General features: G+C 33.1%; 3 protein-coding genes and 1 long non-coding RNA gene across 5 annotated transcripts; 3 read left to right on the top strand and 1 right to left on the bottom strand.

The window, feature by feature from the left end:
• LOC109341611 (F-box protein SKIP19-like) lies at positions 1 to 19,737 on the top strand. Of its 2 annotated transcripts, none has more exons than XM_019579552.1 (3): positions 1 to 421; positions 2,377 to 2,989; positions 19,607 to 19,737. In XM_019579552.1, the coding sequence occupies exons 1-2, from the start codon at positions 72 to 74 to the stop codon at positions 2,978 to 2,980; spliced, it is 954 nt and encodes a 317-aa protein (XP_019435097.1). In that variant the 5' UTR covers positions 1 to 71; the 3' UTR covers positions 2,981 to 2,989; positions 19,607 to 19,737. The 2 variants fall into 2 exon arrangements, with proteins under 2 accessions (XP_019435097.1, XP_019435096.1); XM_019579551.1 differs by lacking the exon at positions 19,607 to 19,737 and adding an exon at positions 3,143 to 3,381.
• Positions 16,224 to 19,684, top strand: LOC109341609 (putative F-box/LRR-repeat protein 23). Its single transcript, XM_019579550.1, has 3 exons — positions 16,224 to 16,728; positions 18,857 to 19,481; positions 19,536 to 19,684. Exons 1-2 carry the CDS (start codon positions 16,355 to 16,357, stop codon positions 19,443 to 19,445), a joined length of 963 nt encoding a protein of 320 aa, XP_019435095.1. The 5' UTR covers positions 16,224 to 16,354; the 3' UTR covers positions 19,446 to 19,481; positions 19,536 to 19,684.
• On the bottom strand, positions 19,378 to 19,972 carry LOC109341612. The gene is made up of 2 exons (XR_002106970.1): positions 19,747 to 19,972; positions 19,378 to 19,635 (listed from the first exon to the last, which is right to left on the bottom strand). It is a non-coding gene; the product is annotated as an uncharacterized LOC109341612 (long non-coding RNA).
• A 2,040-nt stretch (positions 19,973 to 22,012) lies between these two features.
• On the top strand, positions 22,013 to 25,316 carry LOC109341603 (cytochrome b561, DM13 and DOMON domain-containing protein At5g54830-like). Its single transcript, XM_019579546.1, has one exon. The coding sequence runs from the start codon at positions 22,250 to 22,252 to the stop codon at positions 24,902 to 24,904; it is 2,655 nt and encodes an 884-aa protein (XP_019435091.1). The 5' UTR covers positions 22,013 to 22,249; the 3' UTR covers positions 24,905 to 25,316.
• Positions 25,317 to 25,547: the final 231 nt, after the last annotated feature.

Raw genomic sequence — 25,547 nt, 5'->3', positions numbered from 1 at the left:
TTAAGGTGTGAAACCCTTGAACCATTTTCTCAGAAAAGAAAAGGAGAGACAAAAAAAAAAGCACTTTTTCTATGTCGTCCTCTTCACCTTCATCTTCAAACCCAGCTCTCAATTCTGAAGAATCCGAAACCCGGAACTGGCTTGATCTACCTCGCGATGTTACCGCAACGATTCTTCTGAAGCTTGGCGCTATCGAGATCCTTAACAACGCGCAGCGCGTGTGCACGCAATGGCGAAGCATCTCCAATGACCCTATTATGTGGCGCACAATTGACATGTCTAATTCGAGTTATATTCACAAAATGGAATTCGATTTAGGGATTATGTGTCGTCACGCTATCGATCGCAGTCGTGGCAATTTGGTTGATATCAGTGTTGAGGAGTTTGGCACCGATGATCTCCTTAACTACATTACTGATTCGTAAGTTCGTCATTTTCTTACGCAGTGTTGTAATTTTTATGGAATTTGTGTTTTGTTTTGTGTTTTTTCTGAATTTCATTGATGAATGGGGTTTCATTTTTTGCATATTTTGTTTACATTCTTTAGCCGGGTCTTAAGCCTTCCATTTCTCTTTTTTTTTTGTCTCGAAAACCTAATTCGCAAATGAGTTGAGTTTTGGAGGAGAAGGCAAGGAAAAGGAAGACTTGAGAGTCCTTTCACCGATCTACTTCATGGCTCTCAAACCTTTCTTTTCAAAACCTAACTCAAATAGATTTATGTGTCTGTTTGCGAGTTGGTCTTTGGAGGGTAATAGAAGAAATGGAAAAAACTTAGAGCTGTGGAATACAATTGTGAGATGGAGATGACACAGAAGCTTTCTCTTTCCATTTCTTCTCTGCGGAAACCCCAAATTGCAAACAGACTCTAAGACTATGTTTTTTAGTTCTGAGATGGAAGGAGATGAATGATATTGAATAGACATGGAATGAAATGGAAAAATAATTTGGAGTTGTAACATGGATGAGGGAAAAGGTTGTAACTTTTTAAAGTGTAAGATTTTAAAAAACTTAAGTGACAAGTTTATAGAATAAAGGCAAAGCTATTCCCCCACATTACCCCCAAGGTGGAAAAGAAAATGGAGAAATTTTTAGGTAGTGTTTGGTTGCCTGCATAATTCTGAGCACATTCTTGGAAATGTATTGCCAGGGAATGTAAAAGCGATCTCACTTTGTTGGACATCTTTTTCCTTATCTTCTACTAAACATGGATAGGTTACATTCCCAAGCAGAGATGCTCGGGAATTTAGAAACATTCCATGAACCAAATACTACGTGGGTGCTTCTAGAGAAAGAAATTTTCCATCTTATGTACTATTGCATGTGTTGAATACCAGCCTGGTGGGCTATCATCATCATCATCATCTCCCATTACACTAATTGTCGAATACTTGATGGTACAAAAGAAGAAAAACTTTTGCTTCAAGAACACTTGTGAATGTCTAAAGAATTTGATAGTTTGAGGGGGAATGATTCCATCACTTTCCCCTTCCTAAACTTTTAACTCTCAAAGATGTCTAATTATTTGCTACCATTAACCTCATTACTCTCCTCATCCGAACAAACTCTAGAAGGGTTGACCATTGGCAGTAATGAACTGGACTTTTGCCATGGATATGAAGACATGCCTGTGTACGAAGTTGAAGCAGCTATATAGGATGGAAGTGAGTTTCGGGTTAATTGTTGCTAAAAGTTGCTGGATTTTGGTCTTTTCTAGCATGCTTGTGTACAGAGTAGGAGATCCAATATTAAGATTAAAACAGATGTCTTAAATGAGAAGAATGATGGAGTATAGTTATGAAAAAACAATTGAAAAATTAAAACAATATGTATTAATGTCTGTTAATTTCATTTCTCTAAGTGATTGCTTTTATGTGTTTGAAAGATAAAGAAGATAGAATCCATGCCCTTTTTCCTCATTTGTTCAGATTGATTTTATAATGACTGTGTTGCAAACTGATACCTTGATTTAGGGGGCATTTGGAAGAGCTTATCGCAGCATATAAGCACTTAAGAAAATGTTTGGAAAAGCTTATAACATTTCTATAATCTTTTTTTAGATTATTTCAATAAGGGACATTTGGTAGAGCTTATAAATAGCTTATTTGGGCTTATGAAAATAAACTGTGTTTAGCTTATTTGAAAAAGCTTATTGAATAAGCCCCTAATTTAGATGTTTATCTTAACACACCGTAAGAGTTTCAAAGAAGCCTGTGACATAACCTAAAAAGAGTTTATAAGATCATAACTTCTTAAGCTCTCATGTGATAAGCTCTTACTCGAAAACTGTTTTGTTTACTTAAACATCTCCTTGATGGTGACTATTTATAATAAATGTATGTATGGCTAAAAACATGTATGTTTTATATCATCTTGCAGCACAAGTCATCTGCATCGCCTGCACCTAGTAAGTTGCTGGGACATATCAGATGAAGTATGGAATGTAGTTTCAGAAAAGCTTCCTTTGTTGGAGGAACTTGACATTACCATTGGCAACTTATCTAAGGATGCATTAGAAGCTATTGGCAGATGTTGCCCTCTTTTAAAATCCTTGAAATTCAATATGCAAGCTTATAAAGATCCGCACATTGAGTGTGATGAGGAGGCAGTTGCTATTGCAAAAACCATGCCCGAGTTACGGCATCTCCAGCTTTTTGGAAACAAGCTGACTAATGATGGCTTGCTTGCTATTCTTGATGGTTGTCCTCATCTTGAATCTCTTGACTTACGACGGTGTTTCAATGTTAATTTGGGAGGCAGCTTGGGTAGGAGATGTGCTGAACAGATCAAGGATTTACGTATTCCAAATGCTCCCACTGATGACTACCCATATGATGCTGAATTCGATACTGATGAATCATTCGATGATGACTACTCTTATGGGATGTCAGACATAGATATACTTTCTGATGATGAGTATGAATATTATGGATTTTCAGATGGAAGTGATTATGATGCTTATGATGATTTTTTACATGTTTGAAACATTCAGGTAAACTGATTAATTGTCTCCACTCATCATTATTTTCCTCTTTTAACATTGGAATCAGAGTACAACCAGAAAAATAAGCTTACCAGTGCATCATTCCATTTGATCTTCTAGAGAGACTCTAATTTCCTAATATTGTTTTAATGAATTCTGTAGGTGGAGACAGCCCTCTATTACATGGGAAGATTGCTGATAATCTTATGGAACCTTTGTTAGGTGCATGCATGGTTTGCTAGCTGTTTTTATTAAAGTATGTAAAAAATCATTTTCTTTTGCTTTATATGAAAAAGCTATGAATCTGAACTTCAGAATTTTTCTATGTTTGGAAGGTACCATTACTATTTGTGGGCATTGTGTTTTGCAAGAGTGGAGATCCTCTTCATTTTCTGCTTTCATTTCTTCATCTCTAATTGGTCACAATTTTTTAACCAAAATTTGATTCACTATTTTATCATATAACTAAATTATTTAAGGGGTGAAAGCCTCCTAGCTACCAAGAAAATGGAAAGGACCTGGTTCTGTTTCCCAGACTATATGTTAATTAATTTGAGTAACATAAAAGTTATAAAATATTTGTTCAAGTTTTAACTTACCTATTTTTTTAAATTTACTCCCTAAAACTTGTCTTGAACAATTAAAATTTAAAAGTGAACCATTTGAAGTAGTTCTCTTGGTTTTAAACTATTTGCAAAACTTTCACCGCACAGACCTCTCATAAACATTGCCTTCGTCTTGGGGTTGTCTGTAAATGTTTCAAATTTATTATTCCTCATATTCCGGATTTGGATTCTATGTAGTAAAAAAATTAACTATCAAGAGTGATTTCATCTAGAGAAAATGATTCGAAATAATTTATTTTACAACATTGAAGAGAAAATGATTCATCTAGAGTTTGTGCAGGTTTTCATTTAAGACAAAGGCTAAAGTTTGACAAATATGAGCCATAGTTGTTTGGAGTTACTTATATGTCTCAAAAAAGATTAATTTTTTACTTAATGTGTAAAGGGTGCATTTGGTTAAAAAATGATTTTATCTAGAACCGTTCTGATTAATCCTGTAAAAAGTAGGACTTAGACAATGAAATTTTAGCCCAAATTAAATCCGAGCATTTCTAGCCCAACCCAAGAGTTTGTATATTCTGACCAAAGTTGGCCCTGGTTGGGTTTTGATCATCAGGCTTTGCTTTTTATTCTATTAGTACACACACATGATGCTATCGAAAACTAGACGGATCCAAAAAATAAAAACGAATACTAATCCAAAATAAATTGAAACTGCAAAAATCAAATATGTTTTGGTTGTGTTGGATTTAAAAAAAAAAACAGCAATCCTGTTTGGTTTTTGGTTTAAACTCTAGGATCTAGATCGATCCAAATTGCACTGAAGTAATATGACAAAACTCTGTATTTTATAGTTTAAATTATAACACTTGGTGTTGTTAAGATGTTGCTAAATACTATTTTTTGCTGCTATTTTCGTTGTTGTTGAACATTTTTTATGTTGTTTTGCTATTATTGAATATTATTTTGCTACTATTATGTTGTTGCTGAACATTATTTTTTTTTTGTTATTTTGTTGTTAAATGCTATTTTTTTTGCTGTTGGTGCTCATTGTTTGTTTTTTCCTCTAAATTACATTTAATATTTAAAGTGTATTACGCTTAATATATTAGTCATTTTTATGAGTTTTGAAATGTATGTGTCATGTCAACTTTTTATAACAAATGAGTCAAAACTACATATAATATCTAGATCAGATTGGATTAGACATCTTAATATAAATAAATAGATCCAATTGTAAGTTAATTATGTATTTGAATCAGATGATTTTTTTACTTAAAAACTGATCCCAACCAATTGTAGATACTGCTACATGCTAGTGTGCTCTCATACGTGTTGAGTCCCTCATAGAGTAGCTCAAGTACGGGTGGAAACCGTACCCAATGGAAAAATATTGTCGCTCTGAAAGATGTACAATAATTATATATGAGGTCACATTTTGAAATGATAGATACACACATTTTATTAAGAGGTTTGTCAACATTGAATAAACACATGCTTACTACTTAGGTTCTCAAACACTCAAGTTAGTATTTGAGAGATGTATGAGAATATAAAATGTCAGAGTAAGAGTAAGAGAATTAAGATCAAGAGATAGGATGTAACTTCCTTATGAGGGAGTCCCCTATTTATAGTGGAAAGGTGTGTGAAATATTTCTTTGTAGATGTTGTTGGTTTGGCCATCCAACTGGCCTTGTTGGGTCTACTGCAAACAAGTAGAGGTTGTTTTCCCTATGTTGGATGGCTCTAGCAGGTCCGTACTATGTGGATTGGCTTATAGTCTGTCATAAGATGTGTAGTTGTATTGTAGGCTATCATTTTCGCTTGGAAGAATGTGGGTGTAGTGTGCATGCGGCATGCAATTTGTGGCAGAGGTTTGTGTTGTTCAGACGGTGTGACAATCCTATACAGGCAACGTGACAGACGGATGACAAAAGTGGTCCTTCTACTATCATTTGGATCTTGTTCAGTCAACATTATATCTTTCTGATTTGTCTGATTGACCGATCGAGATACACGAGTGCTAAGAATGGACTCGCCTTGTCCCACCTTAGGTTGACAAATGTTGCTCTTGTCCGACTATGACAGGTCTTTTGGATCGGAATAGAACAGTTGCCCTAGTCTATTAGTATGGCCGGAAGTCGTGCATGCCAATAGACTTGATTGATTATGTATTTCCTCCTTTTTATTTTCTCTGTTTGCTTCATGTGTGTTTTCAGTTATTGTACGCCTCCTCTATGGCCTTCAATTATCTTTTTTTCTATCTTCCTTGTTGTTTTGTTGGATCTTTTGGTTTCTTAGGGTTTAGGAAAGTGGAGTTTTATATAAAATTGAGGGAGTAAAGTTGCTTCTTGACTGTTGGTACGGTCAGAAGTCGGGCGTGTCAATAGACTTTGACTACGTGGTTGGGTGATGGGATCTACTGGGTAAATGGTTGGGTTTGAGGAATGGTTTGCTCGCCTAAATCTCGCAATAATCCGGATGCCATTTGATCTTCTATGACAATCTTTGTTTAATGTATGAGGGCTTTGTCGAATCTTCGACACATGGTAAGCTAGGGGAACCTAGGGTTTTGTACCGTGTGCACGATGGTGGCGTTTGATGACGTGTGACTTGCCCTCAAGTCTTTTCAGCTTGTGCATTAAATGAGTCGCTTTGATTCATGTGCACATTAAATGAACTACCTTAATTCTTGGGACACCATTAGATCATGCTCGAGTGCTATTTTGTACGGCCGAGATGGAACCTTGCCTTTTAGTGTTTCGACTCATGGATCTCTGTGCCCACTATATGATTGATTCTTCTTTATATAAGTAAAATTTCATTCAAAGGTGTAGTAAAAGCGTTACCATAGGAAGAGAATATCAAGAGTCCAAATAGTTGCAGAAAAACATAAAAAGGCCAACCTAATAGTACAACATACAAAAGCTCATAAACCAAAACCTACTCAATCCTATACAATTCCTCCATAGACTATAAAATTGTTTTCTCCATGTAGCAACTACCTAAATGTCATCAACTGAACACCAGAAAGATACAAGAAGAAAACACAATATCATGATTAGAGTTCCATTCATATGAAGAGATGTTGAAAGACTTGCCTTTTACTTTGATTCATTGCCATGACTTGGTCATGATTTCATCAACAATAATACCCACACTTGCTTGTTATTAAAAATTGAGGCATTCATGCACATCTATAAGGTCCAAATCCCAACCATCCAAATTTAAAAAAAAACACATTTCTCAAGCTCTTACATTTGTTTGAGAGTGAATGTTGCAGCAAATGAGCTTTCCCACTTGAAGGTAGCGCTGATTCTAAACTCATCCCCTGGTATACCCTTTGCCATACAAGATAGAAAAAGGTACAAGAAAAATGAGATGTTCTACAATTTCATGTAGGACATTACACCAGATGCAATTCAAATTATTACGAGTCACAACCATACCACTTAGAGCTAAAGTTGTCTTACACGGTACTCTATCTATCATAATTCTCCAACCTAGTGTTCGAGTCTTCAAATGTGCCAAGAATTTCCAAATCATATTAAGAAGCTTTCCTTTCACATTTCTAGGTCATTGTGTTGCCGAGTAATCTAATATGCAAATTTAACTATATGTGTTTGAGACATCACAAATCCAACTCCATCGATCATTTACATCTTCCTTAATTCTAACACGACTAATAAGTTTTTCCAACTCCTCTATCCTATATTTCTCCCATTCAAAAAGTTTTTTCCTCATGTTAAATTCAATTTCCATTCTCCCCACCTAGTGACCTATTTGATTTACACATGATTCTTTATCCTACTCAACTTAAAATGTCTCTCAAAAGAGTCCTTCAAGGATATTTCACCACCCAAAAATCCATATAGAATCTAGTTTTCTCCTTATTCCCTACCACTTTTTTAAAACGACTTAACAACCCAATTGGTCAGGACATGACCGACCCATTACCCTCTTAAGATCTTTCCACCAAAGTGATTCCTTATATCCAATTGACTCCCTAACATCCAACTCATACCTACCTTGTAATTTGTATTTGGATTCCAAAACTTTAACTAAAAAATAGTCTTTCTCACTTAGACAACACAATCTCCATTTACCTAATAGAGCTAAATTAAAGATTCTAAAATTTTCACTCTCAAATCATCCTTGACTCGATCCTTACATATCTAGTTAAACCTATTAAAGCTCCTGTTGGACCAGACTGCGACCGGGGAGCCTCCAACCACCGGGGAGTTCCATTGTTACATGGGTATGGGAAGAGTGAAGAGTCACAAGTGAGACACCACGTCTTGAACCAAAACCTTAAGGCATTAGTTCCATGAGCCTTTCCTACTTATAAACTCTTCCACTCCTCCACGCATATCCAATGTGGGACTTCACACTTGAATAAACCCAACAATCTCCCCATCAAGTGTTGGTACCACACACTTTCCAGTCTGCTCCCCCTTGAGTCCATCATGTCCCAGTTGAACCATCGGCTCTGATACCACTTGTTGGACCGGGGAGCCTCCAACCACTAGGGAATTCCATTGTTACATGGGTATGGGAAGAGTGAAGAGTCACAAGTGAGACACCACGTCTTGAATCAAAACCTTAAGGCATTAGTTCCATGAGCCTTTCCTACTTATAAACTCTTTCACTCCTCCACGCATATCCAATGTGAGACTTCAGATTTGAATAAACCCAACAATTGTTGGGATTGTTTGAAATATATTATGATATGAAGTCTCACATTGCCTAGTATTAGAATAGAGTAGAGTATCAATGTTATATATTGGACTCATGTCCCTTGTTGTAATGTGCACCAGATATAAGCACCAAATAAAAACACCTCATGGGCAGGTGGACCCATGAGTGTGCTAGGTTTGTAATCCTTATTCTCTAATAATATCTTGGTAGCCGCTCAACGCTCCCGATGATGTAGGCATAATTGATCGAACCCCGTTAACAAATTCTCTTGTTTCTTATCTTCTATTTATTCTATACATATTATTTGATTGCTTGTGACCAACGTTACGCAGCGATCGCTTCCGATGCACCAACAACTCCCATGAAAATTGATTTGATCAAGTCAAATTTGTCCAAATTTTTTATGAGAAAGTTAAAAATAATATAAAATAAAACTAACTATCTTTCTTTCTATTTTGTGTTGTACTTACACATATTATTACAAAATTTATTGTTTTTATTTATACTACGTATTGATTGGCACTCCGTGCCGATCGACCCGCATTCTTATTTTTTTATATAGTATGTATCATCATCATATTATACTATTTAAGAAAAACAATTTAAATATAAGAAATGCAATATATGAACTTAATAGAGAGTGAAGATATAAATAAGAGAATGTGTGAAAGATTAGTGATATATTAATATAAAAAATGAAAGCAATAGAAGTAGTATGCACAAGTTTATAGTAGTTATTAAGAAGAGGTTAAAAAGATAACTTTAGAATATAAAAATTATGTTATGGTGGTAGTTATTACTTGTTTTGACTTTATTAAGAACCATTGTGTCAATAGGCACTTCGTGCCTATCGACCCGCATTCTTATTTTTTTTATATGTATCATTTTTGCGTTACATTCTTTAAAGTTAATATAAGAAATGTTACATAGAAACTCAATAGAGACCAAATATATCAGAAGATTAATCAAATATAGAATTGAAGAAGAAAAATAAAAATAAGAAAATATGTGGAAGAATAATGATGTATTGTGAAAAAGAATAAAAATAATATTTGAAAGTTTATGATTATTATTATTTGAGGAGTTACAAAAGAGTAGTTTTCAAATGTAAAAAAATTATATCTTAATAACTATTTGTAGTTTTAACTTTTTATATACTAGCGTGTTGACAGACACTACCGTGCCTGTCAATCCACATTCTTATTGTTTGAGGATTAGATATACAATTTATATGCTATAAATGTCAAAATAGTAACATATAGTTGAGTATGTTCGATCGAGTAATTAGTCAATCTTATTTTTTTAATTTGTTCATTAGACTAACTGAATCATTTGTAAAGTAGGTAGAGCATATAAATGATATAATTCAAAGCTAATTCATTCAAATAAACTTCTCATATGTAGAACATAATATGTGAGATTGTGATGAAATGAAATGTTTATCAACTACATTCTTATTTTTGTAGTAATGATGGTACAAATTAGTAGATATTATAGATTGACAAATGATTTTTATTTGGTATGATCAAATTGAGAAACAATTGGGAGGACATATTTAATTACCAACACCAATTGATGTAGTGGAATAGTTGTGAGAGATAAATAACATAATAGTAATCTATCTATCTATTTACTATTTAAGAAAAAAACTCCTACACATATGTGTCATCACCTCATTGATTTGACACATCATCTATCACATGTGTCATCACCTCATTTAATCTATGGTTTCCCTCCAAAAAATTCTTGCCAACAAACCTCTTACATATACATATGTCATCACCTCATTGAATTGCATCATCATCTATGACATGTGTCATGACCTCATTGAATCTATGTTTTTCCCTCCAAAAATTACATTCTACACATACATGTGTCATCACCTGAATTCACATCATCTATGATATGTGTCATGACCTCATTATTATATATGAAGAAGAATACTATCAATAATTCAAAATGATTTACATTATTATTATTACACATTATTTTTATAATCTTAACATGGTTAAATAATATTTTGCATAAACCATTTAATATTTTAGCTATAAAAAAGTTAACTATCTACAATTCAAAATGATTTACATTATTATTATTACACATTATTTTTATAATCTTAACATGGTTAAATAATATTTTGCATAAACCATTTAATATTTTAGCTATAAAAAAGTTAACTATCTACAATTCAAAATGATTTACATTATTATTATTACACATTATTTTTATAATCTTAACATGGTTAAATAATATTTTGCATAAACCATTTAATATTTTAGCTATAAAAAAGTTAACTATCTACAATTCAAAATGATTTACATTATTATTATTACACATTATTATTACAATCTGAATAAATAACGTGTTCAAAATATTAAATGATTATTATTATTATATTCTGAATACATAAAGTGTTCAAAATATTAAATGCTTCAAATATTAAACTTTCCAAAGTTAATGTGGTTAAATTAACAATTGTTACCTAAATAATCTTAACATGGTTAAATAATATTTTGCATAAACCATTTAATATTTTAGCTATAAAAAAGTTAACTATCTACAATTCAAAATGATTTACATTATTATTATAATCTGAATACATAACGTGTGTAAATGCTTCAAATATTAAACTTCCAAAAAGTTAACATGGCTAAATTAACAATTGCCTAAAAAAGTTAACCTATAACGTGGTTAAATAATATTTTGCATAAATCATTTAATATTTTGCCTATTGTTAACGTGTTAACTATCAATAATTCAAAATTATTTACATTATTATTATTATTACACATTATTATTACAATCTGAATACATAACGTGTTCAAAATATTAAATGATTATTATTATTATAATCTGAATACATAAAGTGTTCAAAATATTAAATGATTCAAATATTAAACTTTCCAAAGTTAATGTGGTTAAATTAACAATTGTTACCTAAAACAATTAACGTGCATAATAATTGTACATAAAAAATTAACGTTTTCAAAATATTAAATTCTAATAATGATAATGATAATTACTAGCTTTTAAAATATTAACTTTTAATTTCCACAATCTCCTTTTATTTTCATACTTATTCATCTCTCTCTTAGTTACTGTTAGAGAAAAACAATATTGTATTATCATATGTTGTTCAGAATTTGTTTTACTTTTAGAAATTTGCTTTACTAGAAAGATGATTTCTAAGAAATAATATGTCAATATTAATTAAATTAAATTGAGAGATGTTAATCCATTTTCCTCCTTAGCCAACAGTAAGAGAATAATTCGATTTCAACTTTAATGTCTAATTTTCACAAAATTAAAAATCTAACCAACCAAAAGCATGTTACCAATGAGGATATTATTAGCATTAATAGCAATGACTATAATTATCACAATAATTCTATTATCAATTCTTGTGGAAGCATGATCATACCATTAATGACACCATTATTGAAGGAAATGTTCACTCTTCTTTCATCAATACTATTTCAAGTAACAAATTTCATTAATACTATTTCATATTTTGAAATTACTAAAGAATATATTATTAGCATTCATAGATTCTGAAGATTAAAAATCATAACTTTTTTGAATATATATTAGTATAACATATGAGAATATAACGAATGAGAATTTTCAAAATATTTAATTACTATCATTATATTATTTAATTAAAAGATAACAATGGTAGATATATTCATGGAAAATATATGTATTTTAATTAGGAATATATAAGACTAACAAATTAATTATTAGACTCTTTTTATTATTTTGATTAAAATTATCAGAAAAAAATATTCGTCAAATCCTAACTTAATGTGTTTTTAATTTATGAGTTATTTTTATACAATGATTATTAGCTAAAACATAATCAAATAAATAACATTTAATTATACAATATTTGAATGCTAAAAATATATTCAAATATTTATACATTTATAATTGTTAATATTCTACATATACACTCAAAAATCAATGTTAATATTGCAACTATATAAATGGAAAAAAATATAATGATTCAATACATGATTTATTGATATTATAAAATATATGTATATTATATTTGCATTATGCATAAACAAAGAAGCGACCCGTGCAAGTGCACGGGTACACTGCTAGTACGTTGAAGAAGGCAATGTACTTCTCGTTAATTTTGAAGTAATGATTTAAATGTATGTTACTTTAACTCTAAGGAGAGAGAATTAAAGTAATTAGTTAAGAAAATTTTGACCATATGATATGAAGGTAGGGAAATATTTAGTAGTTATTTGTATAGAGTTAGTACATCAAGTATTAGATACGTTCTATATTAATATACATATGATTTATGGTAGAAGTTGTTAAAAGCTGATATTAATCTCGAAGTTAATATACAATTTTATTCCTATACTTTATATAGAACATTTACCTACATAGATTCGATCCTGCTAGTCTGTAAATTATGATCGTAGTAATTAATAGTAGTGATATTACTAAATTAATATAACTATAGCTTCTAATATTTAAGAAAATATGCACACATAGTAATAATGATTTTTTTATTAAACTTGGTGAAGAAATCATGTCCCGAAGAGTGCAAGTGGTTCATGACTTCATACTAAACTGGAAACTAAAGGAATGCACTACTTACAAATTTTAAGGCTGAAATTGCAGTAAAAAGTGCATTACTAACAATGTATGTGGCTTGCATTGTAGGATTCTTTGATAAGATGTTGCAATTTATCCATAAGTTTTGATCTATTTGTGTTTTACCTATAGTGGTTTTTTTAGATTTTGGTAGTGCGGTTTATGATTACATGTATCTTATGTGATTACATATCTCTATTATTATGGCAGTGTAATATATGATTACATTTGAAAGCCTAATGCAATATATGATTAAACAATCAATTTCCATCAGATTATTGGCTTACTCCATGACCAATATGTAATCATATAGTGACTTACTCCATGACCATCTATGTAATTATATATTGATATGTACGTACTCAATCTGGATTAGTATCAGTATATGTTAAAATAGACTATTGGAAACATGACAAAATTAGACTCACTTATTAAAACATGACACTAATGAGCTAAATGTTAAATGATTGAGAATAGGAATATTTTCTTAGTCTTACATCATGTAAGGTTTTTTCAGAATCACTCTTGGTAGGTAATGCAAGCTAAGTAGTACTGTTAAAATGAAATGTGAAGGTTTGTCACTACAATAGGAACTGCAATGAAGAGATCAAAGAAAAAAGTTTGATAGCCTAACTTGGGAAATAACGTTGGAGTTTGAAAAAAATCCCTTGCACGAGAGCAACAATTGTAAACCCAAAACATATGCCAACAAATACCACAGCAAGAGCAGTTGATACTGCAAAACTGTACTTCAAGGATTCTGCCAATTCCAACAATACGCAAGAAAAATTGTTAATTATCACTATAGCATTGAATCTAAAATATTTTAGGTATAGAGGATTTTATGTCACTAAGTGGGAGTCTCATATTTTATGTCATACAGTTTCAGGAGCATTTCAACCATCAAGAGAAATCACTTCATTGAATTCTTTCTTATTTCTACGAATGCATGATTGCTAACTGTTATGATGGTTGGTTCAAGAATGCATATGTGCAAACTTAGCTGTATAATTTTCACCAGATTTGTGGGGAAATGGTAGTTTATTAATAAGTCGAATCTGACTACAATCCAAGGACTACTATCTAGAGAATTCAATGAAGGATTTAGAAGAATTTTGATAGACAATTCTCTGTTTCGGTTGGTGCATTATAAAAAATTGTATTTTATCTTGCTTTTTGAATATCATATTCTGTGCAAATGACCTTTGTGGATTAATTATCGAACTTATGATTTTTTCTTCATTTATGAACTTATTTTAGTTTACAAGATTATAGAAATTAGCACACAAATTTTAGAACCATCTTCCTGTCCCTTTTCTATTCTTATCTAAAGGTTTATGAGTTCTTCTATTTGGCATGTTCATTTCCAAAAATCGTTGTATGTATGCTAATTTGCACCAGCAGATATCAATAATACCATTGAATCTATAAAATTTAACCAACTTTTTAATATTAAACTTCAAATTGACCTACATGGCAGTATATGATTACACATGTATAAGAAAAAATAAGTTGTCAAATGTTCACTTGTGCTTTAGACCAAATGTAATAAAAAATTATTTATACTGGTATGTACTCAATCTTGTATACAATATACTTTAGCATGGTCACTTGTACAAAGTTCAACTACCTACCAAAGAGCTTGTATACAACCTACCCTGTGAAATCTTGTTTACAATTCTACACTCCAGAAACTCTTGCTTTTCAGATTGAGCACATACCTCATGACCAGATTTTAACATGTCGTAGTCTTGATATTACTTTTTTCTCTTTTCACTTGAATGATATTGCTCCATATTTTAGTGAACCAATAATCTTCTAAACCATGAACCATGTTGAATGGGGTTGTGAACAAAAACATTATCTTCAAATTGCAAAGTTATCATCATATCCCATATAAATATTATATCACAACTTTGATGATCTTATTAGAGTCACCCTTTCTTTTTACAAAGAGCACATATAACCTTCAAGTAAGGATATGGTAAGAGCAATTTAACGGTGAATAATTGATATGTTGTATCCTTTCATTGATTCATTATGAAATTATTACTCAATGTATTAAATTTATAGATTAGAAATGCTACCAAATAAAAAATGATATTATAAAATGCTTGCATTACCCTCATATTTATTAGAAAACAAAATATGTATAATATATTTATTATCAACTAATTAGTAATAAAATAAAAATTACAAAGCTTGAAGTAGAAAATTTGAATCGCTAATAGTCAAGGTACCACCATAACCACACCAAACATTGGGAAAAAATGTGCATACCTCTACATATTTATGGTTGTTGTCTTTGCATGCAGCGGGTGAAGCATTTCATCAAACACGTTTTGTGCACACTTTTCTTTATAAACTACACCAAAATAAAGTAGAAATTAAAGATAAGAAATGGGTAAGGAAGATGAAACAAAAAGGGAAAAAAGAAGCATAATATCAAAGAATAATGAACCACTTAACATATTCATCATAAACACACAATTATAATAAATGTTCCACCAAATTAAACAGAGAGAATGAATTGAAGAAGTGGTTTTTAAAAATATTTACTGACAAAAGGATGAGCAGTTATAATAGTACTCATTCTTCATTAACAAAGAAGTAAAAACATAGAAGATAAAAAATAAAAATTTAGTTTTTGTTGTTTCCAACTCATTCTCTATCTCCATCTTTGGGTTTCCTCGGTGGATGTGTCATCAACCATTACCATTAGCCTAGAGAAAGAAGATAGAATGAAAAGAATGCACTTTGAAATAGGATAGATAAAATGTTAACTATCATTGAAAAATTAGAGAAAAGAAGATAAATTTAAGCGGTGGAGTTGTGAAAACTCTATTTCTGATTTTTGAGGTATAGTTATTAGGAAGGGCTATTATGGGATATAAAAAGTTACTCCATCTTGGCAGTTAAAAGATGTTTTCCCACTATAGATAACTAGTGTGTACAGGCACTTCGTGCCTGCCGACGAATATTGTGTACTACTACATATTCAATTTTTATATATTTCATTTTTTTGAATTAGAATGTATTTATTGTGTTCGGTGTATTTTATATTATATTTTGTGTGTGTTTATAATAATGTTTAATGTAAGGTGAGATATATGATTAATTAATGTATTGGTGGTGATTGCTTAGGATTATATAGTTTTTTTGTAAAAATTAAATAATGTGAATGGCTAAATAGGAAATGAAAATTACATCATGAGGGAAGTTATTTCAAGTTTTGACTTTATATATAGTATAGATATAGATATAAATAAAAGTATTTACATAAAAGTGTTGCATCATGAGGCCCCCATCTTTTTTTTTCCTCTTCTGTTTGTAGTTACTTTTTTCTCTCCTCACTTACTATCTTTGTATTTTGGAACATCAGAAAACAAAAAGGCAAACGAAACTGATTTGGTAACCCCTCTCTCCAGTTTCAAATTTCAAATAAATAATATCTTAAAAAATGCCTATGGAGTGAAACCTCTGCATCAAATTTCCAATGTTGTCTTCCTCTTCTTCTTCAATGTCCAATTCATCTTCCTCTTCAACCCAACCTCCCATTTCCGAAGATCCAGAAACCCGTAACTGGCTCGATCTACCACGCGACGTTACATTAACGATTCTTCTGAAACTGGGTTCAATCGAGATCCTTAACAACGCGCAGCGCGTGTGCACGCAGTGGCGAACCATCTCCTATGACCCCGCCATGTGGCACACCATTAACATGCGCAATTCTTATGATCCTTACGAGATGCAGTTCGATTACTTGGAGAAGATGTGTCGCCACGCTATCGATCGCAGCCGCGGCAATTTGGTTGATATCACTCTTGAGCGTTATTGTTCCGATGATCTTCTTACTTACATCACTGATTCGTAAGTTCACCGTTTTGTTTGTTCCGGGTTTCAATTTCAATGTGATTGCTGACTATTTGATGGATATCATTTCATTTTTGCAAACTTGTTTAGATTATTTTGTTTTCCGAGGTCTGTTTGTGAGTTGAGTTTTGGAAGAGGAAGACATGAAATACGTTAGCCATCCTGTGGAGGTGTGTAGCCATCCTGGAGATGTGTAGCCATCCTGGAAGTGTGTCTCATGACCCTCAAAATTTCCCTTTCTCTTCCTCCCTCCAAAATTCATTTGTCAAACAAACCTTACTAAGGGTCTGTTTGGAAGTTTAGTCTTGGAAGGGTCACGTGTGTATTTAATGACTCCCAAACCATTCATTTCCTTAAACTCAAATAAACAATTCACAAAAAGACCTTAAGGGTTTGATGGTTAGTTCTTGGATTTGAGAGTCAACTTACGAGTGTATTTAATAGTTCTCAATCCTTTCCATTCATTTCCTTACGCTCCAAAAAACAACTCGCAAAAAGAACCTAAGGGTTTGATGGTTAGTTCTTAAATATAATGAGATGAATGAGATTGGATAGAAGAGTTTCAAGTTTGTAACTTGGATGCTTGTAACTTGTGAGACTAATGAGGTAAAATCATAAATGACAAGTTCTAAAATAACAAGCAAAGCTATTCCTCCCCATTCATCACAATTTTGAGTTGGAAAAGTAAATGAAGAAACTCTTAGGCTCAGGTTGCAAGTTGAGTTTTGGAGCAGAAAGAACTAAAAGTGAAGACTTGAGACCCATCTCACAAAACAACAACTTTTGGATGGAAAAGTTAGGAGTCATGCATTACACTTGTAAGATGGTACTGAAGTCTTCTCTTTCCCTTCTCCCTCCTCACAAGCAGAGCCAAAGGTTTTCATGAAGTAAGATTTTTCTTCCTATGTACCATCAAATATGTGTCATGCCAATGTAGTGGATGATCATTGTCTACCGTTTTACACTAGAAAATGCTCTTTACATTGGGAACACCTAAGAAACTATCGCTCATAAAAGTTGATAGTTGAGGGTGAATGGTTCATGAACTTTTAACTCTCAAATAAGTGGAATTATCCACTACCATTCCCTCATTAGCTCTCCTTAGCTGAACAAACTCTAGAACGGTTGGTTGTTGGCATTAATGAAATGGAGTTTTGTCAAGGATATGAAGACATGCTCATGTACGAAGTCGAAGCATATATAGAGGATGGAAGTGGGTTTAGGGTTAAAGTAAAAAGTTGTCTGTTGTAGTAGGTTCAGACGGTCAGACAAACCAGGTCTGATATTTAGACTAATAGTTTACAAAGAGTAGGATATCCATTTGAGGATGAGAACAAATGTCTTAAATGAGAAGAACAATGGAGTCTAGTTGTGAAAAAAGGCAGTCCAATACATGAGTCTAGTTATGAAAAGGATTGGAAAAATTAAAATTACAATGCAAAATGAATTTCTGCACTAAGTGGTTGCTGTTATGTGTTTGGAAGACAGTGAAGCTAGAATACATGCCCCTTTTCCTCATTGGTTGGGATTGATTTTATTATGACTAGGTTGCAAAATTATACTTCGATTTAGGAGGCATTTGGAACAGCTTACATGAGCATTTCTTATCATATATGCACATTTTTTGAAGAGCTTATAAAAATAGGTTATGACCTTTCTATAAGCTCTTTTTAGCTTATTTCAATAGGGTGCATTTGGTAGAGCTTATAGAAAGCTTATTTGGATACACGTTTAACTTGTGAAAATTGCTTGAGTTATGACCTTCCCATAAACTATTTTTAGTGTATTTCAAGAAACTCATTGAATAAAAAAAGGCGGCCAATTACATGAGGTTTCCACTTAGTGGGGTGTAGGGAAAGTAAATACACAGCTTACCCCCACAAGTGGGGAGACAATTTATCTGAGGTGCATAATTAAGATGTTTATTTTAATACACCTAAGCATATCGGAGAAGCATATGAAATAAGCTAAACAGAGCTTATATGAAGGCCATTAGCGCTCAATTAATTATCGCTTATTTGAAAAGTGATTACGTAAGTTGTTTACCCAAACATGTCCTTAATGATAACTGTTTTTAATAGTTGTATTATGGCTGAGACTTTGTATATTTTTTACCATCTTGTAGCACAAATCATTTGCAACGCATGCGTCTTCTAAGTTGCAATGATATATCAGAAGAAGGAATGATTAAAGCTGCAAAAAAGCTTCCTCTGTTGGAGGAACTTGATATTACCATCAGCAACTTATCTAAGGATGCATTGGAGGTTATTGGCCATTGTTGCCCTCTTTTGAAATCCTTGAAATTCAATATGCAAGTTTGTGGACATCCACAATTTGCCTCTGATGATGAGGCATTTGCTATTGCACAAACCATGCCTAACTTACGCCATCTCCAGCTTTTTGGAAACAAGCTGACTAATGATGGTGTGCTTGCTATTCTTGATGGTTGTCCTCACCTTGAATCTCTTGACATAAGACAGTGTTTCAATGTTTGTTTGGATGGAAGCTTGAGAAAGAGATGTGCTGAAGAGATCAAGGATTTTCGTAATCCAAACGCTCCCACTGATGATTATGAATTTGATCCTGAATTTGATTACGAATTTGATACTGCATTTGATTACGAATTTGATCCTGAATTTCATTATGATGACTACTCGTCTGGGATATCTGACACAGTAGTGTGTGATGTTGAAGATTATCTTGGATTGTTATAAATTTGAAACATCCAGCTTGAGGAAAACAGGTGAAGTGAATAGTTGTCTTGGCTCCTCTTCATTTTCTCTTTTAACATTCGGATAGAAGTACAGCCATAAAAACCTTATCAGTGCATTCCAATTGATCTCTTACATAGACTCTATTTTAATGAATTTTGTAGGTGGAGACAGCATGTGGCATATTTGCTCCCTTTTACATGAAAAGATTGTTGATTATAATCTGGAACCTTTGTTAGGTGCATTGCACAGAGTGCTAGCTGTTTTTATCTAAATACTAAGAAGCATTTCTCTGACTCTGAACTTTTACTTTTCTTCATGTTTTGGATAGTACCATTAACATTTGTGTGCATCTTTCCCAGACTATGTTTGGCTAATTGTTTAATTTAAGTTTTAACTTGCATGTTCTTAAAATACCCTCTCAAAAACCTGTTTTTAAAAATTAGAAGCTAGAATCATTTGGAGTAGTTCTCTTCGTGCAAAACTATTTGCTTAAATTTGCCAAGAGCCCCAGAAGGCCTCTCATTTGAGCTTTGTTTTTGTGGTTTTTTTGGGTACTACTAATAATATTTTTTAATCTTTTGGATAAGAAACTAATTTCTTTCGGGTGTGTGATTGATCCTCTCACAAAATATTTGCTTATTTTTTATTCTAACTTACATCACTAGACCAATGTATTGTTGGTTTTCTGGGTTAATGATTCTAACTTATTTTTAAATGGTGAAATTAATTTGGGTTTGAAATATATTTGGGGATGTGGTATGAGATCAAAGCAATGGGAGATACGTATTTTGCACTCAATAGTTGGCGAAATGCGCACTCAATAGTTGGCGAAATGCTAAAATCATACTTGGGATTTTGTCCAAATTTTTGTTAAATAAATTTGTATAGGGACGGATGAGATGTTAGTGAAAATGACATAAAAAGTAACAATAACACAAGTAAAATGTAAACTTGATGGTGTTTTGTTGTGGTTAAGGTCAAAGTGAGCTATGCTCTCTAAAATGAATTTTAGGGGTTTGAATTCTATAATGGTCACTTTTGTGAAAACTTTTATTCACTCACCTTGTCACTTTGTGTTCTTTGTCTCACAATTATATTTGTGGGATAGAGTCACATCTTTTATCTTAAATTTTATATTATTTCATGTACCCCTTATTCCTTATTTCTTATTGGCCATAAACTTTTACTTGGATATTGCCTTCATCCTTCGTTTCCGGTGTATTTGGGAGTCACCAAAAACATAATCTTGACAACAAGTATCATGAGATCTTTATCATTAAAGACATCTTGTTGTCATTGTCATTTTGTACATGTAGGTCACAACCAATCTATGGTATATAATATATTTTTTTGCCTCTTAGTAGACAATGAATTAAATCAATTCGACATCCATTTGAAACTCGATTCTTTATCTAGTTCGATAAATTTGATTTATGAACCAAATGAATTGAATTTGAGCTACAAATTAAGCTTGTTAAATAAATGAGTTGAACTTATTAAATATAATTCATCTCGTTAGGTTTATTATGAGCTAGCTCGATTATGAATGTGTATAAATATGTCTATATAATATTTAATTTTTATATATTAAATAAATAATCATAATTTGAGTTGACAGATTGAATAAATTGAGCTAATGAGTTAAACTAATTTGAACTGACAAGTTAAACTAATTTGAACTGACGAGTCAGAACTAACAGTTAGCAAACTTCAATCGAGCTAAACTCAAGATGCAAAAGTAGCTCGTTTCAAACTAAGTTGGATTTTGAGTAGAACAATTTTTTATCAAGCTATATCAAATTGAGCTTTAATTTGACTTGTTTCTAATCCCCTCTTAGAAACCACTCAGAAAAACCCCAACTTCAACTCACTAATCAAATTAGTCTTTCTTTGAATAAAATGTAGATAAACTTTTATATTTATCATAAATATTTTAACTGCCATTAAAAATTTAGTGAGACCAAAATGTTTTTTCTTCTTATATATACTAACATGGAAAAGTCATTTGGTAATAAACAAACATTAATACAAATGTGATTAATATCATACCAATCATCATAACGGTTAGAAGATTGATAATGATTCAAATAAAAGTTTAATAATTAAATCACATACCAATTAATTTATATACTTTATAATAAATTTATAAATTATTATCATTTACAAGAGATAATTCAATTATTAATATGGGATAATGATTGACCTTGTTATAAATAACTGTTTGAGATTTGAATCTTGAATGTGTAATTTTGAACAAAATATGAATTTTTCATGGGCAAATCAACAAAAGGATGAAGAAAAAATATATTTTAATAAATATTTTTAAATTTTGACTGATTTTTACATATTCATATATTGACAAAATGTACGATGATCAGTTTATAAGTTGAAATAGCATATCTAACTATTTATAACCATGCACCAATATTGTTTTTTCAATTTATTACTTTTTATTTTCATCCTTTTGTTTTCTTTGAAGGAAGAATGAATTTGATGATGGTCCACCATGTAATATAATATCTCATTTTATTTTCAAACCACAATAGAAACTCACTTAAAATTCTCCACTTGAATAACAGAAACTTGTCGCCGCGCATCCCCAGCATCCAACAAACTTTTAAAAAACCCGCCGTGCAACTCACGTCACCTTTCTCATCTTCCTCCTCCTCCGCCGCCGCCGCTCATAACGGCGTTTCTCCGATCACCACGTATCTCCTTCACTTCCACTCTCTTCCCATTTCCTTAACCAATTAGGATCCAAACTCATAATACGATTCTCAAAATACTAAGACGATTTTGCCCTCATGGTTCTCAAATCCATCTTGGTAGCACTCTTCTTCCTCTTATTCGGCTATGCGGATGCTGATCCGAATTGTACTCGGGTCAATCCGCTCGTTGATTCTGAATCCGAATTCAAAATGGTTCAACACCAGCTCAGAGGCTCTCTCAAAATCATTGATGATTGTTCCTTTAGGGTTTCTCGATTCGACATGCTCCGTGGTTCAGACTATGTTCAGTGGTGGGGTGCACGCGCCCCTGATTTCCAAAACCTAACCACTGGCTTCGTCGTTTCACATTATCAATTGAACCACACCTACGAGAATTCAAGTTTTGTTGTGCATTTGATGGACAATGTTACATGGAAGATGATCAAGGTGTTGGCTGTTTGGGATCGCACCACGGCCTCCGATTTCGGCCATGCAGTGTTGGAGAGTTCGGCAGTGAGTGATCCAAAGATTGGGGTTGCTCACATGGAGCCTACTATGTTCGAGAATTGTAAGGTTTTGTCGAATGATTTTCGGTTGAGGTGGAGTTTGGATGTGGAGAATGATTCAATTGAAATAGGGTTGGAGGCTGCAACTGGGATAATGAATTACATGGCTTTCGGGTGGGCGAATCCGAATGGTGATGATTCTCAACTCATGATTGGGGCTGATGTGGCTGTGGCAGGGTTTAAGGAGAATGGTTTGCCCTTCGTGGACGATTTCTTCATTACAAAGTATAGTGAGTGTGTTACAAATAGTGATGGATCGGCCGGAGGGGTTTGTCCTGATTCAGTTTATGAAGGATCAAATAGTGGAAAGAACAATTCAATGTTGATTTATGGTCATAGGAGGGATGGGGTATCATTTGTTAGATACCGGAGGCCGTTGGCTAGGGTGGATGGGAAGTATGACCACCCTGTGAATCATTCAGCAGATATGAAAGTTATTTGGGCTTTAGGGAAAATCAAACCACCTGATACTATTAGTCCTTACTATCTTCCTCAGAATCACGGGCCTTTTCCATCTCAGACTTATTCCCATTTGGTTCTGAATGTATCACAGCATGTTAATGAGTGTATAGGTCCCTTGGATGCGGAAGACAAGGAGGATCAAGGTCTCATCACAGCAGATGCAAATGTAACATTGGTTATTACATCTGGTCCTGCATTACATTATCCGAACCCTCCAAACCCCGCAAAGGTTCTTTACATTAATAAAAAAGAAGCTCCTGTCTTAAGAGTGGAAAGAGGGGTGCCGGTCAAGTTTTCTATGCAGGCTGGTCATGATGTTGCCCTTTATATAACTTCAGATCCAATCGGTGGAAATGCTACATTAAGGAATGTGACTGAGACTATTTATGCTGGAGGTTCGGACGCCAGTGGAGTTAAATCCAGTCCTACAGAGTTAGTTTGGGCTCCTGACAGGAACACACCTGACCACATTTTCTACCATTCATTATATGAACAGAAAATGGGTTGGAGGATTGAGGTGGTTGATGGAGGTCTATCGGACATGTATAATAGTAGTGTCTTTCTGGATGATCAACAAGTTACCTTCTTTTGGACACTGTCAAAGGATTCCATATCTATGGCAGCTCGTGCTGAGAAAAAAAGTGGTTATCTAGCAATAGGGTTTGGAAGTGGTATGGAAAACAGTTATGCGTATGTAGGTTGGATCGATGATACTGGTATTGGTCGTGTAAACACTTACTGGATTGATGGAAAGAATGCTTTGAGTATACACCCTACATATGAGAATTTGACATATGTGAGATGTAAAACAGAAAATGGAATCATTACGTTGGAGTTTATACGTCCCTTAAACCCATCCTGTAGTGAGAGCAATAGGCCAGAATGTAACAATATTATTGATCCCACAACTCCACTTAAAGTTGTTTGGGCAATGGGTGCTAAATGGACTAATGAATATCTTAGTGATAGTAATATGCATTCCATTACAAGTAGTAGGCCTGTCCGTATACTGCTGATGCGTGGTTCTGCTGAAGCTGAGCAGGATTTACTTCCTGTTTTGACTGTTCATGGTTTTATGATGTTTCTTGCATGGGGTATCCTGCTTCCTGGAGGGATATTGGCAGCCCGATACTTAAAACATGTTAAGAACAATGGATGGTATCGGATTCATGTTTACTTGCAATACTCAGGGTTAACAGTTGTTCTAATTGCCCTTCTTTTTGCTGTGGCTGAGCTTAGGGGATTTCATGTCAGCTCAGCACATGTTAAATTTGGAATTGCTGCAATATTTTTAGCTTGTATGCAGCCCGTAAATGCATTCCTAAGTCCTCAAAAACCAGAAATTGGGGAGCAGGCTCCCCTCACAAGGGTTATTTGGGAATATTTTCACGTAATTGTCGGTAGATCAGCCATTGTTGTCAGTGTTGTAGCACTTTTTAGCGGGGTGAAGCATCTGGGAGACAGATATGGTGCACAGAATGTCCAGGGACCAAACTGGGCTATGGCGATTTGGTTCTTAATTGGCGTGTTGGTTGTTATTTATTTAGAATACCGTGAAAAACAGCGAGTAAGGGATCATATATTTGGAAGAAGCAATTGGGTGCTTGGTAATCTTGACGAAGATGATTCACTTGATCTCTTGAGCCCAGTCAGAACACCTGCAGATAATGAGTCACAACCCTCTGTGAGAATGGAAGTCCAGTTAGAACCTTTGAACAGATAGATATATTTTCAAAGTTCTGATGGAAACCCACCATTCCAGACCAATTTTGCAAATTTCTAGTTTAATCTAAGAGTTGTTAGGCTTTTTGAATCAGTTATGAGGTGTTTTTGAGGTGTAAAGGGAGGCACATATCAATCTCTTTTTCAGTCACATGTGCTTTCTATGAAGAGTAGCTTCTCTACAACATATATTTTTTTATAGTGATACATCTTTGGCAGAATAGGTTATATAATTTCTTACCGGCCCCTTTAAAGAAGAAGAAATTATAACTTTACAAGGTGGGCACTTTCTTGTGGACTAATGTAGGTTCTGTATGGTTCGTTTGACAGTATTGTAGATGACTGCCATCCGACCAAAAACATTGCTGTAAATTATGAGATGCAGAATATTTATGCAACACCGTTCATTTTGTCCATAACTTCATAATTTTAGATTCAATATGATTGTGTGTTTCGTCTTTGTTTATCTTAATTGATCCATGAGCCTTCCATGATATCAATCTTAAGTTTGACATTTAGAAATAAATAAAAGAAACTCCAGGCAAGTCTTTTGAGCTTAGAAATCTATAGAAGTACCTCCTGGAATCATTACAATATCTTTAGTTATTAGGAGAGGGGTCTTATATAAGCTTACAATATTTGCA

This window comes from Lupinus angustifolius, unplaced genomic scaffold, assembly GCF_001865875.1.
Source record: "Lupinus angustifolius cultivar Tanjil unplaced genomic scaffold, LupAngTanjil_v1.0 Scaffold_520, whole genome shotgun sequence".
NCBI classification, from domain to species: domain Eukaryota; kingdom Viridiplantae; phylum Streptophyta; class Magnoliopsida; order Fabales; family Fabaceae; genus Lupinus; species Lupinus angustifolius.
Note: the sequence above shows the minus strand (reverse complement) of the source record. Positions and strands in the feature narration are given on the sequence as shown.

What these genes read in the sequence shown, in the direction of transcription:
- LOC109341611 (XM_019579552.1), top strand. Translation starts at nt 72, where the DNA reads ATGTCGTCCTCTTCACCTTCATCTTCAAACCCAGCTCTCAATTCTGAA. An exon ending in CTTAACTACATTACTGATTC is followed by an intron (nt 422 to 2,376) that starts GTAAGTTCGTCA and finishes ATCATCTTGCAG; the next exon opens with CACAAGTCATCTGCATCGCC.
- LOC109341609 (XM_019579550.1), top strand. Translation starts at nt 16,355, where the DNA reads ATGTTGTCTTCCTCTTCTTCTTCAATGTCCAATTCATCTTCCTCTTCA. An exon ending in CTTACTTACATCACTGATTC is followed by an intron (nt 16,729 to 18,856) that starts GTAAGTTCACCG and finishes ACCATCTTGTAG; the next exon opens with CACAAATCATTTGCAACGCA.
- LOC109341603 (XM_019579546.1), top strand. Translation starts at nt 22,250, where the DNA reads ATGGTTCTCAAATCCATCTTGGTAGCACTCTTCTTCCTCTTATTCGGC.